The following is a 17512-nucleotide window of genomic DNA, read 5'->3' on the forward strand; positions in this document are numbered from 1 at the left end:
AAATATACGAATTTATCCGGAAGATGGGGGATATCGGATTTAGGATAATACTTTAGTATGCGGAGAAATTCCACATGAATGACGGCCCAGGCCGAATGTGGGACGTGGAATCAAGATCATTGGCAAATCTTTCTTTGGGTCGCTGCAGCTGTGGTCTGATTGATCAGTGGACATGGTATCAAGTCGTGGATACACTTAGGCGATAGTAGTTAATTTTCCTAATGCCCGTAACATACAACGTAGTCGTAGTGCTCCTGTATAGGAAAAGATGCACTGAGTACAATTTTGCCTCGGCTACGAAAGGACAGCATGTTCATGAGGAGAGATATACATTAATAGTCCAAAATTAAGCAGTCCTCTGCGACACCCATCAGCTATTTAGCACAGGTCACGTCATTCTGCGTAGCTTAACCGCCGGTACTAACTCGGCAATCAAACAACTTAACCCCCAGAGCACTACTCCGATACATTATCAACATGCGTAGGCTTCTCGGCGAGCTTCTCATCGGCTGAATGCTCCGGCCCCTCACCCAAGAGAGCCAAGAGCCCGATCTCACGTTCGATCCGTCGCTTCCGGGCCTCATCTTCCGCAGCCATACCTCCGGAGCCGAAGAGTTCGTCCATCTCTTCCAAGGTGCGGCCTTTGGTTTCGGGCACCAGGAACCACACCCAGATGACACCGATGGTGGTGATACATCCAAAGAAGATGAACGTACCGTAGTTCGAGGCACTAAGGAAGGGAGAGGTTGAGAGACCAACGGCAAAATTGTTGAGCTAGAAATAAACCGATCAGAATGATGGCACCAAACCATAATCAGAGATAGAACGTACCCAGTTGCTGCTTCCACCAATACTGACGCCCTTGGCACGCATGCTTAAGGGGTAGACCTCCGAAACCACAATCCAAGCAACAGGACCTACGGCAGTTAGTCAAGGCTGAGGGACATCGGACATGGTTCGACTGACCCCATGAATAGGCAAAGTTGATAATGAAAATCCACACAAAGACTACTGCGACCCATCCAGGAGCCTTGTGCTGGGCAAAGGTATGTTGATAAGATCCGATAATACCCGCCACGATAAAGTGACCAACGGCCATACCAATGCCACCGGCAATGAGGATCTTCTTCCGACCAATATTGTCGACCCAGAGGACGGCTGGAATAGTGAAGACAAACTCGAAGATACCGGCTACTCCGGTGGCCAGCAATGAAGTAGTGGCACCACCGAGCTCAAGATCTTTAAAGATTTGCGGGCTATGAATTATTAGAAGGGCCCACCTGGTGCAGCCAAGGACTTACGCATAGTAGTTGATTCTAGTGTGGGTTAGCACATGTTATAGAATCTTAATCATAAGAAGACTTACGCATTGATGCCATTCCACTGCTGAAAGACCATAATCAAACACTACAATCGTCAGCAGTCGCCACACAATGTTGTCGAGTAAGCATACCGCAACAGTGGTCCTCTTGAACAGGGACTTATCCGTGATGAGGGACATGTAATCGTGCAGCCCAATCATGAAACGGCTCTTCAACGACCCATCTTGATACTGCGGATACTTCTTCCGCGCCGTCTCTTCCTCAAACATGCGGAGCGCCTTCATCTCCAAGAATTCGATGCGGACAAGCATATCATCGACAGAAGCGTCGCGCAGACGAGCTACGGTCTGTAAACATTCTTCTTCACGGCCCTGATTCATCAAATGACGTGGCGACTGAGGCATGAACAGCATCATGCCAACCGCCAAAACAAGCGCGGGCAGGATTTGAATGCAAACCGGAATTTCCCAAGCGGCAATCGACTGACCCTCTCCCGTTCCGCCAATGAAGTTTGTGCCATATCCGATCTAGCAAATTAGCGGAGCCTGAAGGCGAAAGGCAGCATGGCACTTACCCAGAAACTGACCATGATACCGAATGTAATGGCCAATTGCTGAACGGCGACTAGGGATCCTCGAATTTCAGGAGGAGCCTGCTCGAGTGAGACAACGTCATCCATATCGGGGTTATATCGCACATACCAGCTCAGCATTGTAAAGCGGGACAATCATACTCAGGTTACCGACTCCCAGACCGGTGACAAACCGACCAGCATAAACGAAGTCTGGGTTCGTAGTGCACGCCTGGACAATAACTCCCACGCAAAACACCACCACGGCCACGACCACGGTCACACGGCGACCCAGCGCGTCAGCCAAATATCCATTGGCGAGTGTTCCCAACCAGGCACCGAGCTCGAGAATGGAGGTGAGCATACCCTGAGCGGTACCCGTGTGTTCTGCATATCCTTGGGTCTATATCATACCATATCAGTAGGTGCTATGGGGGCGCAACGGGCTACTGCGCGCATACCGCATCGATGAAGGACCGCATAGTAAGAATTTGGGCGAACATGCCCTGGTTGTCTGACAACTGTTAATCTTCGCATCATCAAACGTTTCGGATAGGCTCGACATACATCCGTAAACCAATCCGCCCAGCGAGGCGAACAGCGCAATGCCGAACGTTTTCCTGCTGCTGACCAGCCCGCGCCATCCAACTTTACCTCCCGCAAGCTCTGCGCGCTTGGCAGAGATGCCCTGAGACGCCATTCCACCCGCCATTTTGGGGATACGAAGCAAAAGGCGTCGGTATTCGGTGACAAAATGTGCCCTATCGAGCTGGAAAGGGTTCTGTAAGAGCGGCTACTATAGAGGAAAATGTTGAAGTTGAGCGAGGAGATAGTCGAGGCCGCCGTAGTCGATGCCGATCAGAAGCTCTCTCGGGGGAAAAAGTCCTGGGGTCCCGGCTCATAACGGCTTTTTGTCTTCTTATGCACGAGTTAGAGCACCTTCTGCAACTGTTTCTCTGACCTCCGCAAGCTTGCCGATTTCCGGTAAAGATCGCTGGGCTAATTTAGCCAGAGTTTCCCACTGACGTGTTTTCCCCGGCTATTTACCCCCGTGGGGGCTGATAAGTAAGGGCTGATAAATCTACGGAGTATTCGAATGGTCCAACGCTACCGACCTGTGGAAACAAGTCTTCTGTGTAATACGACTAAGCTTCGTGGCTACGGCTAAGGTATATTAAGTCGTCTTGGCTGGGCGGCATGTCGTAAAGAATAGGCCTAAGGTATACATTCTGCCTAGTGTTATTTCTCGCATAAGGGAGGGAAGGGAAGATTCTTTGAAAAGGCAAAAAAAAAGAAGAAAAAAAGAGAAGAGAAAAAAAGGGGGGAAACGACAGAAAAAGAACTGCATGCCAGGCACCCATGTGCAAACAACGTGGCGTGGGCCATAGGTATCATTGCTCCGTATATTTCTACAGGATGATGTGGAATGATGTGGGTTCAATCTGGGGGAAGATGTGGAGAGATGGAGGTTCGGATGAGACTTTTTCCGATCAGTTCAGGCCCTAAAGCGCGGGAATATCCCCCGAATCCCCCTTGGATTGATGATATCTCTCTCGAATATACCCTAGTTGCATGGTGTTACCCGGACAACATCTTTCTCTTACAATCAAGAAATAAGGACGGCTACTACCTGCCTTCCTAGAAAGCCTCGAATCTCCAATTACGGGAATATCACCACTCGTTCTTTAGACTAAACGATTTGCCAAGTCTGGCACTGGATTAACAAGCATTAAAGTACTAGTTAGCTAGCTAGTCCCTAACGAGTTATTTAATGCAACATTGCTTACCTAGCCGCTACACTAAATCCCCAATAACTCCCACTGTACAACTAGCTGACGTGGTTTCTCCTCTGCTCTCATGACACTCTCCGGGTGGTTCCGTCCGCCTTTAGTACCTCAGTTAGTTCGATTAACGGCAATGGGAGGCTTGCCCGAGTCCAGTGAACCTAAAAGGATACGTACAGCCCGAGCTCCTAGGTCAAGATCCGGATGCCGCACATGCCGGTCCGTAGATAAAGCCGAAGACCCGGGACGGTCTCGCTAATTTTCCTCGCTAGAATACGGCATGTCAAATGCAACGAATTACCGGGTAGGTGCTTGAATTGTGTGTCCACTGGGCGCCAATGTGACGGCTACGATCTTGATCGGCTTCCTCTAAAGAAGAAAGGGCCTGCCCCCAGCACACCTCTCAGCGTACATCGAATGCGATCGGTGCTCCCAGATCAAACATCCGATGAGGGACGATGTTTCTCTCTTTTCCAAGGCTCGACTATCCCAATGATGAACGTCTTGTTCGATCACCACATGTGGGAACGGCTTACACCTCAAATGAGTCATGCCGAGCCAGCCATCTGTCATGCGTCGTCCCTGTGAGCGCCTTACAACAGTTAGTATGAACGACTGGTATGCCCGTGTTACCAGAGGATATGACGAATCACTACCACCGCTTCGCCTTGGGTCAATACAATGGAGAGGTTAGTCATCTGATCTCCCGGACGAACTCTAACAATCCGAGCGTGAAGAATAAGGTCTTGATATACTGTCTACTGTTCGTGGTCTTCGAGTTGACGCATGGGCGGTATGACCTAGCGATTGTTCATCTTCAAAACGGAGTCAAGCTGCTGGGTGCCGAGTCGCAAAGGCCCATTTACAGTTCCCTATACCACACCCATCCATCTTCAGCCGTAGAGCGACACATCGAACTATCTTTCGCCGCTGCAATAATGGATTTAGATCTTCAGAGTGCACATTTCGGTGTCTCCAAGCTACACGAGGGGCTGGATCTAGACATGTTCGTGCACCAGGTCGGACACCCACCGTCAATGGTGGATTACCAGGCCAGCCAGGACGTGTGGATCGTCCGCGACCGGATCTTTATCCAGTTTTGCACGCTTGGCACTCTCTGTTAGGCTGTCTCAGCAACTCATATTTCTGCGAACTAGGGCATATTACGTACGGAGCAGAGGAAACAACAGGCGCAACTTGCTGGCTTCGCAGAGGCGCTAGATCGCTTTTGAGGAGGCAAACATTCGTTGCAGACTTCTGACGGGAAAGGAGCGAAGGGCCCTGGCGGGTTTACGTATGCATCATGCGGTACTCTCCGTAACTACGGACATATGCTTGATAAAGTGTAGCGAAACTATCCGTAGTATATCCACGGAACGGTTCAACGATGCCATCGATCAAACGAAGACTGTCACAGGCAGTCTGATGGAAATTGCACCCCGAAATACCCCTCGCTGTCCCACGCTGCTGATGGAAACAAGGACCATTGCACCTCTGTTCTTTGTCATCGTTAAATGTGATAACCTAGGAGTTCGGCACAGAGCACTTGAGGACCTAGAGTCTTGGCCACACCGAGAAGACCTGTGGGATTTAGAATTAGCTGTCACGTTGGCTCGCCAGATGATGTGTCCCCGGGTACATTAGATCCGAATAATGCCTCTTAGCATTACCTCATGTACTGTAGCGACGCGGAAAATGATTCCGGGGGTCACTTGATCGCAAACAGTGAGGCTTATAATCACGAGCAATTCGGATCTACATGTCCGGAGTAATTGCCTGTAGTCCTGGGATGAAAGGAAATATGTGTAGTAAGGTATAGGTAGATAGATGTAGGGCTTGACCCCGCCCATGATGTTCGGACCGAGGGGGTTCACCATGCCGGATTCGGCATAGGAAGGGTGGTTATGCTGCGCATAGAGGAACGTTTATGCTGCACTTTAAGTTCATTCCTTTATATTCTAAGTGCGGGGTCCTGCTGTTCTCCTACTCTGGCAGAAGAACCTCGATGTGACGTAGCTTAGCGCATGTGAAAGCCCTGAGTTTTTCAGCTAGCACCTATCATGCGACCTGAAGCTCTGTAGGCGTATCATACAACACTATGGATCGACACAACACCGTAGCTCCCACTAACGAGAAAGGCTTCATTGTCCCATGCCTCCAACATGAGATGTAGCTCCTTATGCGGACCTCGGTCCGCGGGCAGCAAGGTTAGATAGGTCACGATACTCAGCAACTCGTATATATCATTCATTGATAGTAGGACGAGGGGATGTTTTGCAATGATTATCACAGCCTAATCCACAAAAATGTCTGCGACCAAGAACGGGAAAGGAAACCGAATCGAGTACCATTACTGGGACTACAGTTTCGAGTGGACCGATCAGCATCGCCCTGCGAGCGAATTCGAGTCTTGGATCCACTCCTGTGACAGCTTGGCTGATGAATGCAATGAGATATTAAACGAGTTACCTGCCCCTGCCAACGATGAAGGTGGCAATATTTCAAAACGAGACCGGTATGCGCTTTTGCAGGGCAACCATGAAAACCACCCGAAACTCGAGGAGCTGTGGTCCCAGATCAATACGGTGCCCGACTGGGTGGACTGGGCACAGATTCAACGCGGCCAGGAGGTGTATTGGCGATATATGCTCCCCATAGCGAACTCGGTATGGGTGTTCTATATCTGCGTTGAACACGAGACCCTGCTAACCCTCTATCGCGTTTTAGCTCACATACAATAGCTTACTCGGTGGAATGTATGAATGCCTTTCAGTTCCGTCTAACTCCCACTTAACGTGTTCAAGATCTAATTCCAGCAACGTATAGGGGCGCTATTCGTGTAGGAGAAACATTATCACGGACTGGTGGGTTCGGCGCCAATGTCGTCCGTCGTCGGTTATTAGAAACCGCCCAACACGCATTTCAAGTGAACAGTTCCGTGGATAGCATGAGACCGGGAGGAGACGGCCACCTCGCTTGCGTTCGAGTCCGACTCCTGCATTCAGCCGTACGTCGCAAGATCATGAGCCTGGTGGAGCGAGACCCAACGTACTACGACGTCCAAAAATATGGCTTGCCCATCAACGATCTAGATGCCTTTGCGACCATCAATACGTATAGCAGCACTGTCATCTGGCTAGGGCTGCCGCGCCAGGGCATCAACCTCAGCGAGCAAGAGCAGGAAGATTATATCGCTTTATGGCGCCTGGTGGCCTGGTATATGGGCGCCCCAGCCGAACCCTTTGAAAGTGCCGCCAAGGCAAAACTTTGGTCTGAGTCGCTGCTCATCAATGAATTTGCCCCGACCGATACTGGAAGAATCCTCGCCAAGAACATTGTAATAGGAATGGAGAATACCGCTCCTGCGTATGCCTCGAAAGAGTTCATGGACGCCTTGTCCCGGTTACTCAACGGCGATCAGCTTTCCGATGAGCTCCACATTCCACGAACGAGTTTGTATTATCGAATGCTGATGTGGGGATATTGTCTGTCGGTTCAGTTACAAGCCAAAGCGGTGCCGCGGATTGGTTTCATCGAGAGATATATTTTTGCAGTATGAAACCCCTTCGTGATTATACATGTGGTTGTAGGATACTAACCGTGAAATCTCAACTGCAGTCTCGCCGCCGGATGATGTGGGACCATCTCATGGATGAAAAAGAGGGCCTAGGGAAGGAAACAATCTTTGACTTTAAATACGTCCCCAGCCTCAACCGAACAACCAAAGAAGGGCAGCGGAAACCCTACATCTTGAAAAGGCCCGGTATTGAGGTCCTATCCTATATGGGACTCCTTGCTGCCTTTGGAAGTGTTGCCACCCTCAGTACTGGACTCTACCTGGCAGCGGCAAAGGTATTGCTAGGGAGTCAAGTCATGCCAGATCTGAGTCATATTATACGTGTTTAATATCAGTTCAGGAGTGGGGTACATATTATGATCTATTATTTGACACTTGTATGATTCGTTTTAGACAACTATCGTTCTGTGTATCTATGAGGATGCCAGCGAAAGACTTGGTGGTGGAGTCGTGGAAAGACCTAGGCTATATTCTTTGTACCGTGATAACCGTGTATTTCAAATATTCAATTCTATGTATTGTCATGCTCAATGGTCTCTTCTATTGTACTATAATAGCACTTCTCCAGTAACACTGGCTTCCAATGCCACCCCCTGTTTCCCGTGACTGGAATACTTGGATATAATCTTCAATTTGATAAAATCTAGATTATACACATTCCCAGGCGTTCTCGTCGGTGGACGGACCGGGCCCGACATATCGGTTACGCTTAGGATACTTGCAGTGCTTCCTGCGATATTCTACAGTAGAGCCATTCAGCTTGGCACCCCGAACAAAATCAGGAGCAACACCCTCTTCAACCCACTGAACCATGGCGAGAAGAACATTATCCTCTGGGCTATTTCCCGAAAAGGTTCCACTCGCCTCACCGATTGCAGAAGGCCCGTCTGCATTTGCGCAGTGAGCCATGCCGCTGATCGGAAAGAAACGGTAGAAGTTGTCGAGCTCAGAGGGGCTAAGGTTCATTGTATCGGCAACGTGCTTATAGTAGGCCTTTGAGCTGTCGGAGGAAATGATTGCATCTTCCATGCCGTGATAATGAAGGACCTTACCGCCCTTTTTCTGGAAGGGAGAGATATCGCCGTTCCAAGTGGAGATTTGATAGGGGTCCTGAGCGCTGGCAATCGCGGCGTCTTTCAGGGTCCAGGTTGCAGGGTCCCAGTTGGTGTTATTGTATACCACATAACGATACCAGTCTGTGGCATAGGAGAATGGCGTCCCGCTGTAGTAACTGTGGTAGGCTACCAACTCGGATCCGGGCTGCATGCGCGGATAGACGAAGGAGCCATCCACACCGTAGGTTGTACTGAAGATGGCATTCACTGTCTGGACCTGCGCTCCGGTGAGACACGTACCGGATGTGGAGGATTGGGTCGCATTGCATAGTAGAGTTTCAATGATGGGCTGACAAAGATCTGGATCCTCAATGATGCCGTCTACCGCACCATCCAGAGGATCACATTGTCTGATTATCTCGTTGTGTACGGCAGTCCATTGCGTCTCGGTCACGAAGGTCTCTGCGCTGGAGTCGCCCGTGAGGGTGAGGAACCGGGCACCCCAGCTGGTCAGATTAACGAAATTGAACGCCGGTGCACCAGCCACGACACCGTCAAAGTCATCTGGGAATGTCTGAACGGATTTCCACCCTTGACGCCCTCCAGTGGAACAACCGAGATAGTATGATTTGTTATAACCTTGAGGATAGAAGCTTTGCGTTAATTCCTTCCCGACAACGACGCCGGTATGGAGCGCGCGGTAAGCAAAATCCTCAATTACCTCTGGGTTTTGGTAAAAGTGGACACCAGTGTTACCAAAATGTCCGTTGTTTGTACCAACAGTGGCGAATCCATATCCTGCAGCATAGGCCATGTCCTCATACTTGACACCTGTGCGACAATCCTTAGTTAGAGCGGAGCAGGCTAGGAAGGAAAGGTCACATACAGCCACCAAGACCGCCATTTCCTGTGCTCAGAAATCGACCGGAATAATTACTGGGCAGCCAGGCTTCCATGAAAATCTGGCTCTTGCTAGAAGTGGTTACATTGAGAGCAATGCGACAAAATGCGAATGTGCTGGTTATTGGATCCTCATCTCCACCGCAGATGGATGGGTTATCGGCCATGGAGATGTTGACACCCGCCGGGACATAGGTTACTGAATGGACATTCGCATTAGGTACTTTGATCTTTGCTTTGAATGATTCACATTCAGCCTGGAAAGAAGAACCATTGTGGTCAGAAGAGGGCGATGGTTCTATAACCGCAGCTGCAGCTGCGGTTGCAGCAAACAAAGTCAATAATAACCGCATGGCGAGTATGAAAGAGTAATGCTACCGCGCAGTTGAGATTACCCGAGCCATATGCCCGACTTTATAAGTTTCCCCAAGGTTTTACCCCAGCTGGGTTGTTCATCTTGAAGTGAGGTATCAAAATGATACCCCTGACTGGGGACCCCCACAAACGGCAAAAGTGAATAAAGAAAAGTAGCGACCAAATACCGGGGTAAGACTGTAAAATACAGGACATCTGGAAGCCTCGGCGAAACTTTAGATTGAGTAGGTCCAATGTAGTTGAGATCGGCATTTATATGTACCGTGGGAGATTTAGTGGAAAAATATCCGCAATTCCCCCGCACTCCACAATTTCTCCTCGAAGCCCTTCTCCGTGATCGAGACACCTCTCCGCGCTCCCATAAACACGGCTGGGAGTCGGTAATCAACAGTATTATTATTTGCCGATTCATGCGTACCCGTTTGGTGTATGCCAAAGGCTTTCAGAATGGGCTCTTTGTATGTCCTGACGTAATGCATCGTGATGATAGTTGCGATCCTATTTTCCACACAGTGCTCTGAATTCAGCCAATGTTGTAAAGTTTTCTTCCCTTTGGATCCTGTAGCATCATGACTGTCTGGTGATAAAAAGAAGGTGAACAGGAGCCTCCGCCATTCAATGTGATTTAACATGAGCAGTCTGATATCTCCTTTTCTGGTAAGGGGCGGTATATCATGCCGCCCTCTACAGTCTCAAGTGGTTTCCGCTGGCTCGTAGCGACTTCTAGAAATGCCGTAAAATCGGATCGTAGCTGAGACAAAGAACGAGCACAAAATGGGGCGGTGCGAGCAGGATGAATAGGGAACCTTGGGAGTATCTATATATGGAGTACTCACTATGTCGCCGGGCTTGCCTCGGGCCGAAGACTCATTGATGACAATGTCGGGAAACCTAGCGATCGGCTTTGATCTTACACCAGAGGGCAATATTCCCACAGCCTTCTCGCTGTACGTAGATAGCCTGACATCCTGATACTCTATGTGTTGACCCTATATGCTCCAAGTAGAGTTGATATCGGGGCGGGTTTCTCGGGGGACCCGATCAACTCTACCTAAGTCTATTTAAATTATGTGATAGATGAATTTTATTTATACTCTCAGCTGTATAGTATGTCTGTTTTCAGATTATTGAACAATTTCCTAATAGTTATAAAACTGTCCTATGTTTATAACCAGATCTGATATCTATACTGAAGAGAAGAATATTGTACCCAAGTCAAGGTATTTCGGAATTGGTTAATTTGAGTATATAACAGATACAACATAACAAACTTATCAGAATATTTCAGAATCAGGAAATTTCAGCGAAGCCCCAAGCGGTCAGTATTTTGGTACTTGTCATGGTAAGAGCTTGTGGTGATAGACTGATAAATCACGGTTGGCACGGAAATTTCATATGGCATCACGCTGTCCAACAACGAAAAGCCCCCGAATTTTTACGACCACTACTACCATTAAGCCTGTTGTTTGCTCGCTGACGGAGAAGGCCAGGAAGTTCTCTTCTGAGTGCGCACATACAGGTTGAGCGGACGCACCAACTGGAAATCACCGTCGTACTAGATGGCATCGTTGCCCTGTCTGACAAATTCGTAGCGGTGGGCAAGCATTGACAAGAAGACTCTGGTCTCCTGCAGAGCAAAGTTGAAACCGATGCAGCCACGCGGACCTGTGGCGAAGGGAACGTAGGCGCAGCGGTGGCGGTTCTTGACTTCTTCCGTGTCCCAGCGGTCAGGATCGAACTTCTCCGGGTTGTTCCAGACCTTGGGGTTCATGTGGATGCTGTAGAGGGCCGGGATGACAATGCTGTCCTTGGGAAGCCAGTATCCTCCCGGGAGAACCACGTCTTGTTTCGTGGTGCGGCCAGGCTGGAAGGAAGGGTTGTGCACCCGCTGAACTTCCCTGATGAAGTTACTCAGGAAGGGCATCGAGCTCGCGAGATCGGGGGTCCATGTGGTGTCTGCGGTGACACCATAGTCGATCAGCTCCTGCAAGAGCCTCTCTTGGCAGCCTTCGTAGGTGACGAGTGAGTACAGACACCAGGAGAGCAAGGTCGAGGTGGTGGTGAAGCCAGCGGCGGTAACGACGATCATGTTGGAATATATCAAGTCATGGGGCATCTTGTTGCCATTGTTGTCTGTGACGCGTTTGAGATAGTCGACCACACAAGTGGCCTCGAGTGAGGCGTCATGGAGTGGGAGGTCGCTAGCCCCTGGTTGGACAGCAGCGTCTGTGGCGACACGTAGCTTCTCGTATAGTTCGGCTCGGACATCTCGCAGCTTCTTCGGGTCACCAATGGGAAGGTGCTTGTACCACTCCCCACGGTTGGAGATCTTCTTGTTCAGGGACAGGAAGTCGACAATGAGATGGACAATGGGGTGGATGGGCGCCTCTGCTCCATTGAAATGACCCATATCAAGTCCCAATGTGAACTTACCCACTGCTTGGGATGCAAGCTTCAGCATGTACTGGTAGGCATTCCAAGCTTCCCCACGGGCGTCGAGGTCGTCAAAGTCCCGGATAGCAGCTTCACACGAAGTCTACATCAGGGGGAGTGTAGTGGCGGACTGCTTTGGGGCTCATGGCCGGGGGGATGAACTTGTGAGCCAATGGCTAATTCTCAGTCTCGGTGTCGCCCAGGAAGATGGCTGTGTTGTCCTTGATTCCAAGGAGCGGATGGTTGGCGATGTGGTCAGGGTAGATCTGGTAGAAGTTGCCAACAAACGGCCAGCCCGCGGGACCCTCTGGCTCTTTCACCATCTGGCCATTGACGGTGATGGCAATTTGAGTAGAGCAGGCCAGCAGATCATCAACTGAGTCGAGAGCGGTATTATGAGATTGGAAGGCAATCCCTGTTGGAACTTTAGCCGTTAGCTATCACGATGTGAATTCTCCTGGTGGGCAAGGAGGCTTGCCTTCTGGTTCGATAATATGAAACTCTGCCCCGACGGCAGCCCGCGCAGGCTTTAGGTCTGCGCCATTTTGGATGTCCACTGGGCGAGCAGCAGATGCATCCTGGAAGCCAAGTAGATAAAATGTATTATCCCGCACCGATGTGTCGGATTTTTGTCTCTACATGCGAATGGCGATTGGATGAGTGCGTTCATTCTTACGAGATCTGGGCGTAAGCGTGTCTACACCTTAGCTCCCACATATGGGTCGTGCAATTTAGACACATTCGACAATATATGACTGAATAAGAGCATTTTCCTAATCGGGAGACGCGTGAAAAACCAATGGTAAATGGCATTCCAACAGAGATGGCACTACTAGGGACAATGGTATGGTCAGTTCACATAGAATGAATGTCTTCATCATGTCGGACAGATTCCGACACATCTGATTAGATTAGATCCCTCAGGTTAGCCCGTAATTGGCCGACCAGACCCGGAGCCAAGAGGTCAGTAACCGAAAGTAGAATATGGATCCCAAGCTCAAATATTCCACAGACATGCAGTGTGAGTACATTAGAGACAGGAGGAATCATGATTGGTATTACTCGTGCTAGAATCTCCACATGCCCTTGCTTTACGGGTGCTGGTTGGCGTAAGGTTATGTGATGCGGTCTAGTCTTCGTCTACGGAATGTCGGAAAGCAAACAGGGTTTTGGAAATAGGCATTGAGTACGGGGGGGAAGAATAATAAAAAAAAAATTAATGAAGGGACGGGATCATATCAGATTGCGGATAAAAATGGCCATAGGTAGTGTGTTTCTCGGTAAAGAACTTTCCTATCCAAGGCGAACCCGTACTCACTTGCCAGCTTAGGGGAAATATATATCCCATGCCTGACTTCTTATGAGAATTTGAACTACAGGAAGCTAGTCATGTTGCCGAACGATCAAATCTCCCAGATCACAGTGCCCGACGAGAATGGCGAGGCCACTCTTAAGCCCACGATTGGGGACTCCCAACAGTCCCAGGGGGTCACCCGAATGGAAGCTGTCTATCGCGAGGCCAAGTCGGACCGGAAGACATTGTGGCTCATCGGGGTATCAGTGCTGGTCTGTGCTTGGGCCTACTCACTCGATTCATCTACCACGTCCTACTACTCGGTCGACGCCTCATATTTCAAACAACACAGCTCGGTCCTGTCCACGCTATCAATTGCAACGAGTATCATCAGTGCCGTGAGCAAACCCTTTATCGCTAAGATTTCCGACATCACATCTCGTCCGTACACATACATATGGATCCTGCTGTTTTATGTCCTCGGGTATATTATTGTTGCCACCTGTAGGACCATCGGTGGCTACGTCGTTGGAGAAGTCTTGGTCGCCATCGGAAGCTCCGGCCTTGACTTGACTAACGACATCATCGTTGCGGACTTGACGCCACTCGAATGGCGCGGATTTGCGAGTTCTATGCTCTCCACACCATTCATTATCAACACCTGGTTTGCCGGTAAGATTGTGGATGCCATTGATAGTAAAGGGCAGTGGCGCTGGGGATACGGCATGTTTGCCATTATCATGCCCGTCGCCCTTGGGCCCGCCGTCGCTACGCTCATCTACCTCGATCGGAAAGCCAAACAAAATAGGATCGTGAACATTGCCTCCTCTAACGCCGCTCGTCGAGCTGCTAGGCATCTTGCTGAGAGGGAGGGTCCTGGCGTACCCCGTGGGGCGGCTTCAACACGGGCAGCTGAGTCTTCAGAACGTTGGACGCAGTCTGTCCGGCGCATTCTGGATGAAATCGATGCCTTTGGCCTGGTTCTGCTGGGGTTTGGCTGGTCACTCTTGCTATTACCATTTTCGCTCAAGACCTACGCCGATGGTGGTTGGCGAAACCAATCCCTCATCGTCATGATGATCGTTGGTGGCCTCCTTCTGATCGCCTATGTCATCTATGAGGTGAAATGGGCCCGTGTACCGAGCGCTCCTCGCCGATTGGTATTTAATAGGACTTTCACCATGGCTATCATTATCGATAGCTTCTACATGCGCAAGTTCTTTCCACTCTGCCCTCTTGCTTACATTTCCGACGCACAATTACTAACTCATTGCGAATAACACCAGTTGCTGGAAGTGTTCGCGGTCTCTACTGGGACTCATATGTCTACGTGGCTAAGCCCTGGAGCTATCAGAACTGGGTCTACTACGGTAATACCCTCACCCTTGCCCTCTGCATCGCCGGACCTTTTGTCGGACTCCTTCAACGGTGGACACATCGGTACAAAGCTATCCAGATAGCCGGTCTAGTGATCAAAATTATTGGCATGGGCATCATGTTGGAAGGCGATATGGCGACTGCCAACACGGGCGCCATGGTGATGGCGATGATCCTCGTCGGATTCGGCGGCTCCATGTCGGTTGTCGGATCGCGCGTCGCGTCGCAAGCCTCCGTTCCGCACCAGGATGTCGCCCTCGCTATCTCACTGTTGGCCCTATGGTCGAAGATTGGTAGGGCTATCGGATCGGCGATTGTGGCAGTGATTTGGGCGGACCAGATGCCCAAGCAGTTGCGAAAGTACCTGCCATCTAATGCCACGGAAGCCGATGTGAAGAAGTTGTTTGGTAGTCCCACTTCCATTCGGAAATTATACAGCTTTGACGATCCGGTGCGAGTGGGAGCAGTACAGGCGTATCGGCACGCGTTATATTATTGCCTGGCCACGGCGTTGGGACTCGCCTTCATCCCTCTTATCGCATCGCTGTTTCAGCACAATTATTTCTTGGGCAAGTCGCAAAATGCAGTCACGAACGTCGGAAATGATGGGATGCCCCTCGCAGAAACTTGTCGGTCGGAGCTACAGCCACCGAAGGATAAGAAAGAGGCGTTTCTGCGTTTTTGGGCTGGTAAATGAATCGGACAAAGCTTATGTTAGGGTAAAGGTGCAAGTTGATGTGAAGAGAGGTCCGACTGCCTGTGTATTGCAGAATGACCTTATTATGCATGTATTGCCATTGAAGATCGAGTTGTTGACCTTCGATTCTCATACCCCATGTACAACTAAGTAACTACTAGTAAAACATACGCAATTCCCGCTCTGCATCATTTTCTATTTATAGATTTGATATATTTTCACAACGGATGAACAGCTACAGCGCTTCATGAGTGGGTATATCTGTAGGTAGTCACTCCTGTGAGGGAAAGATAATAATTGATATGGTTGGTTGGACTCACGTTGACGACGGCAAATATGTAGTGCGGATGGCGTGCGTCAACCCCGGCATAACATCACTTTAACGAAGTCGTTGTCACTTCCATGAGCCAATGAATGAAGCCTGTACCGACGAGATCTAACTTGAGACGCGTGGTAAAGCTTGCGTGCTTTCTCACAGTACATGGTAATCATCGGAAGGCGCGTAATGCGGGGTTGAAGAGTTATATAGCACGAATCTTCAGTGTAGCCTATGTGCTCCTTTCGACATCGTGTATTCTCCCAAGCCATCTTCGAATAACCAAAAGACCCTTTGTTCAACATGCCTGCCAAACTTATTGATAGATATGATCATGTTCCGGTGACGAGGGAAGACCGTGAGTAGCAATCTCTAGCCACAGTTTAATCCTCAATCAGACTGACCAAGTAGTCGATTGGGCCGAACTTGTTACCCTTGACCTCAGTCAATATGACCAGCCTGGAGGAAAGGAAGTGCTTGTGAAGCAGTTGGATCACGCTGTGCGGCACGTGGGTGAGTATTCTGATGCAAATGTATCGCGTTGTCTAACCTTGGTTAAAACAGGCTTCTTTTATGTAAAAAACTTCAACATCAGCCAAGAAGAAATCGACCATCAATTTGCCCTCGGTCGCGAGTTCTATGCACTTCCTTTAGAAGAAAAGCTCAAATACCACAGCGCCTCTGACCTTGAAAACGGCGAATATAACGGATATAGACCTGCCGGACACCGGGCGTAAGATCTCTATCACAGCTACTGAGAAAATAGACTGACCTTTGTAGCCTGGGAAATGGAGTCAAAGACAATGTACAGGTCTACAATATCCCAAAATTCGACGGTTACCACCAGCGTCAGCAGCCACCTGTTCTCGGCGATCATCTGGAGGAAATCGAAGCGTTTAGTCGGGTATGTGCCATTGGACTAAACTTTATCTGACCTTCCTCACAGTAATGATGAATATAGAAATGCCACACAGAAGTCGTCGAGAAGCTCCTCCGTCTGTTCGCCATTCTGCTTGACCTTCCTGATGAAAGCCAGCTTGTCCGGGACCACCAATACGATGTGAAAGGCGAGGACCATCTTCGGTACATGCATTACGCAGCACGCGGCGCCGAAGAGAATAAAAGAGTCGGCAGCATGTACGTACCCGGCCATACGGATCTGGGGACAGTCACTCTGTTGTTCCGTCAGCCAGTTGCTGCATTGCAGATCCTCAATTCTGAAGGGCAATGGAAGTGGGTGCGTCCGCAGGATGGCACCATTACGGTCAACACCTGTGATGCATTGACTGCTCTTACGGGTGGTCTAATCAAGTCCAGCATTCATCGCGTACATGTCCCGCCAGCCGACCAAGCACACGTTGATCGGTTGGGAGTATTATACTTTGCACGGTGAGTTCGCCAGTGAGACTTTCCACATGGTAAATACTGATCTCTATCCTCCGACCGTAGACCGAATAACCACGTCGTGCTGGACCCGATTCAAAACAGCCCTCTACTGAACCGACTGGGACTCACGCAGAATGTCTTCACGGAACTGGGTCAACACTTGACAACGGAGCAATGGGTGAAGGTGCGACAGACCCAGCAGCAACGACGCACAAAAGATGCGAAGATCTCTGAGGATGGGAAGTACACTTATCGGCCCAAGGACCTTGAGATCATCCCCGGTCTGCATGCGACAGTATACAATTAGATAGAGAAATTAGCACAGAGGATAGTGACGTCATATATCTTGCTAAGGAGTCTGGAATACTCTGAACATCTCACACTGGAACAACCTGTATGGCCTAGATTGTTTACTGTTTGGTGGA

The 17512-nt window shown here is 49.6% G+C and overlaps 8 protein-coding genes across 8 annotated transcripts; 4 read left to right on the forward strand and 4 right to left on the reverse strand.

The window, feature by feature from the left end:
• Positions 1-456: 456 nt before the first annotated feature.
• On the reverse strand, positions 457-2605 carry BDV38DRAFT_283008 (putative MFS monosaccharide transporter; the record flags this gene model as incomplete). Its single annotated transcript, XM_032059941.1, has 10 exons — positions 457-774; positions 832-917; positions 967-1256; positions 1302-1316; positions 1367-1407; positions 1454-1849; positions 1897-1974; positions 2024-2296; positions 2355-2407; positions 2461-2605. 10 exons carry the CDS (start codon positions 2603-2605, stop codon positions 457-459), a joined length of 1695 nt encoding a protein of 564 aa, XP_031913524.1.
• A 98-nt stretch (positions 2606-2703) lies between these two features.
• BDV38DRAFT_246807 (uncharacterized protein) lies at positions 2704-2977 on the forward strand. Its single transcript, XM_032054601.1, has one exon. The coding sequence runs from the start codon at positions 2745-2747 to the stop codon at positions 2916-2918; it is 174 nt and encodes a 57-aa protein (XP_031913525.1). The 5' UTR covers positions 2704-2744; the 3' UTR covers positions 2919-2977.
• Positions 2978-3750: 773 nt separating this feature from the next.
• BDV38DRAFT_292909 (Zn(II)2Cys6 transcription factor domain-containing protein) lies at positions 3751-5321 on the forward strand (the record flags this gene model as incomplete). Its single annotated transcript, XM_032062117.1, has 4 exons — positions 3751-3896; positions 3950-4261; positions 4372-4773; positions 4931-5321. The coding sequence occupies 4 exons, from the start codon at positions 3751-3753 to the stop codon at positions 5319-5321; spliced, it is 1251 nt and encodes a 416-aa protein (XP_031913526.1).
• A 662-nt stretch (positions 5322-5983) lies between these two features.
• Positions 5984-7590, forward strand: BDV38DRAFT_292911 (oxygenase MpaB family protein; the record flags this gene model as incomplete). Its single annotated transcript, XM_032062118.1, has 4 exons — positions 5984-6343; positions 6405-6433; positions 6504-7230; positions 7296-7590. The coding sequence occupies 4 exons, from the start codon at positions 5984-5986 to the stop codon at positions 7581-7583; spliced, it is 1404 nt and encodes a 467-aa protein (XP_031913527.1). The 3' UTR covers positions 7584-7590.
• A 192-nt stretch (positions 7591-7782) lies between these two features.
• faeB-1 (putative feruloyl esterase) lies at positions 7783-9562 on the reverse strand (the record flags this gene model as incomplete). Its single annotated transcript, XM_032062119.1, has 2 exons — positions 7783-9140; positions 9196-9562. The coding sequence occupies 2 exons, from the start codon at positions 9560-9562 to the stop codon at positions 7903-7905; spliced, it is 1605 nt and encodes a 534-aa protein (XP_031913528.1). The 3' UTR covers positions 7783-7902.
• Positions 9563-11139: 1577 nt separating this feature from the next.
• Positions 11140-11994, reverse strand: BDV38DRAFT_283013 (cytochrome P450; the record flags this gene model as incomplete). Its single annotated transcript, XM_032059942.1, has 1 exon — positions 11140-11994. The coding sequence occupies one exon, from the start codon at positions 11992-11994 to the stop codon at positions 11140-11142; it is 855 nt and encodes a 284-aa protein (XP_031913529.1).
• A 199-nt stretch (positions 11995-12193) lies between these two features.
• Positions 12194-12687, reverse strand: BDV38DRAFT_283014 (uncharacterized protein; the record flags this gene model as incomplete). The annotated part of the gene is made up of 2 exons (XM_032059943.1): positions 12194-12432; positions 12657-12687. The coding sequence occupies 2 exons, from the start codon at positions 12685-12687 to the stop codon at positions 12194-12196; spliced, it is 270 nt and encodes an 89-aa protein (XP_031913530.1).
• A 719-nt stretch (positions 12688-13406) lies between these two features.
• On the forward strand, positions 13407-17394 carry BDV38DRAFT_271316 (uncharacterized protein; the record flags this gene model as incomplete). The annotated part of the gene is made up of 9 exons (XM_032057290.1): positions 13407-14523; positions 14598-15377; positions 15991-16059; positions 16113-16214; positions 16266-16434; positions 16482-16605; positions 16663-16834; positions 16895-17090; positions 17151-17394. 9 exons carry the CDS (start codon positions 13407-13409, stop codon positions 17392-17394), a joined length of 2973 nt encoding a protein of 990 aa, XP_031913531.1.
• Between the last annotated feature and the right edge of the window lie 118 nt (positions 17395-17512).

The sequence above is a fragment of the Aspergillus pseudotamarii genome, assembly GCF_009193445.1.
Source record: "Aspergillus pseudotamarii strain CBS 117625 unplaced genomic scaffold BDV38scaffold_27, whole genome shotgun sequence".
Classification (NCBI taxonomy): Eukaryota; Fungi; Ascomycota; class Eurotiomycetes; order Eurotiales; family Aspergillaceae; genus Aspergillus; species Aspergillus pseudotamarii.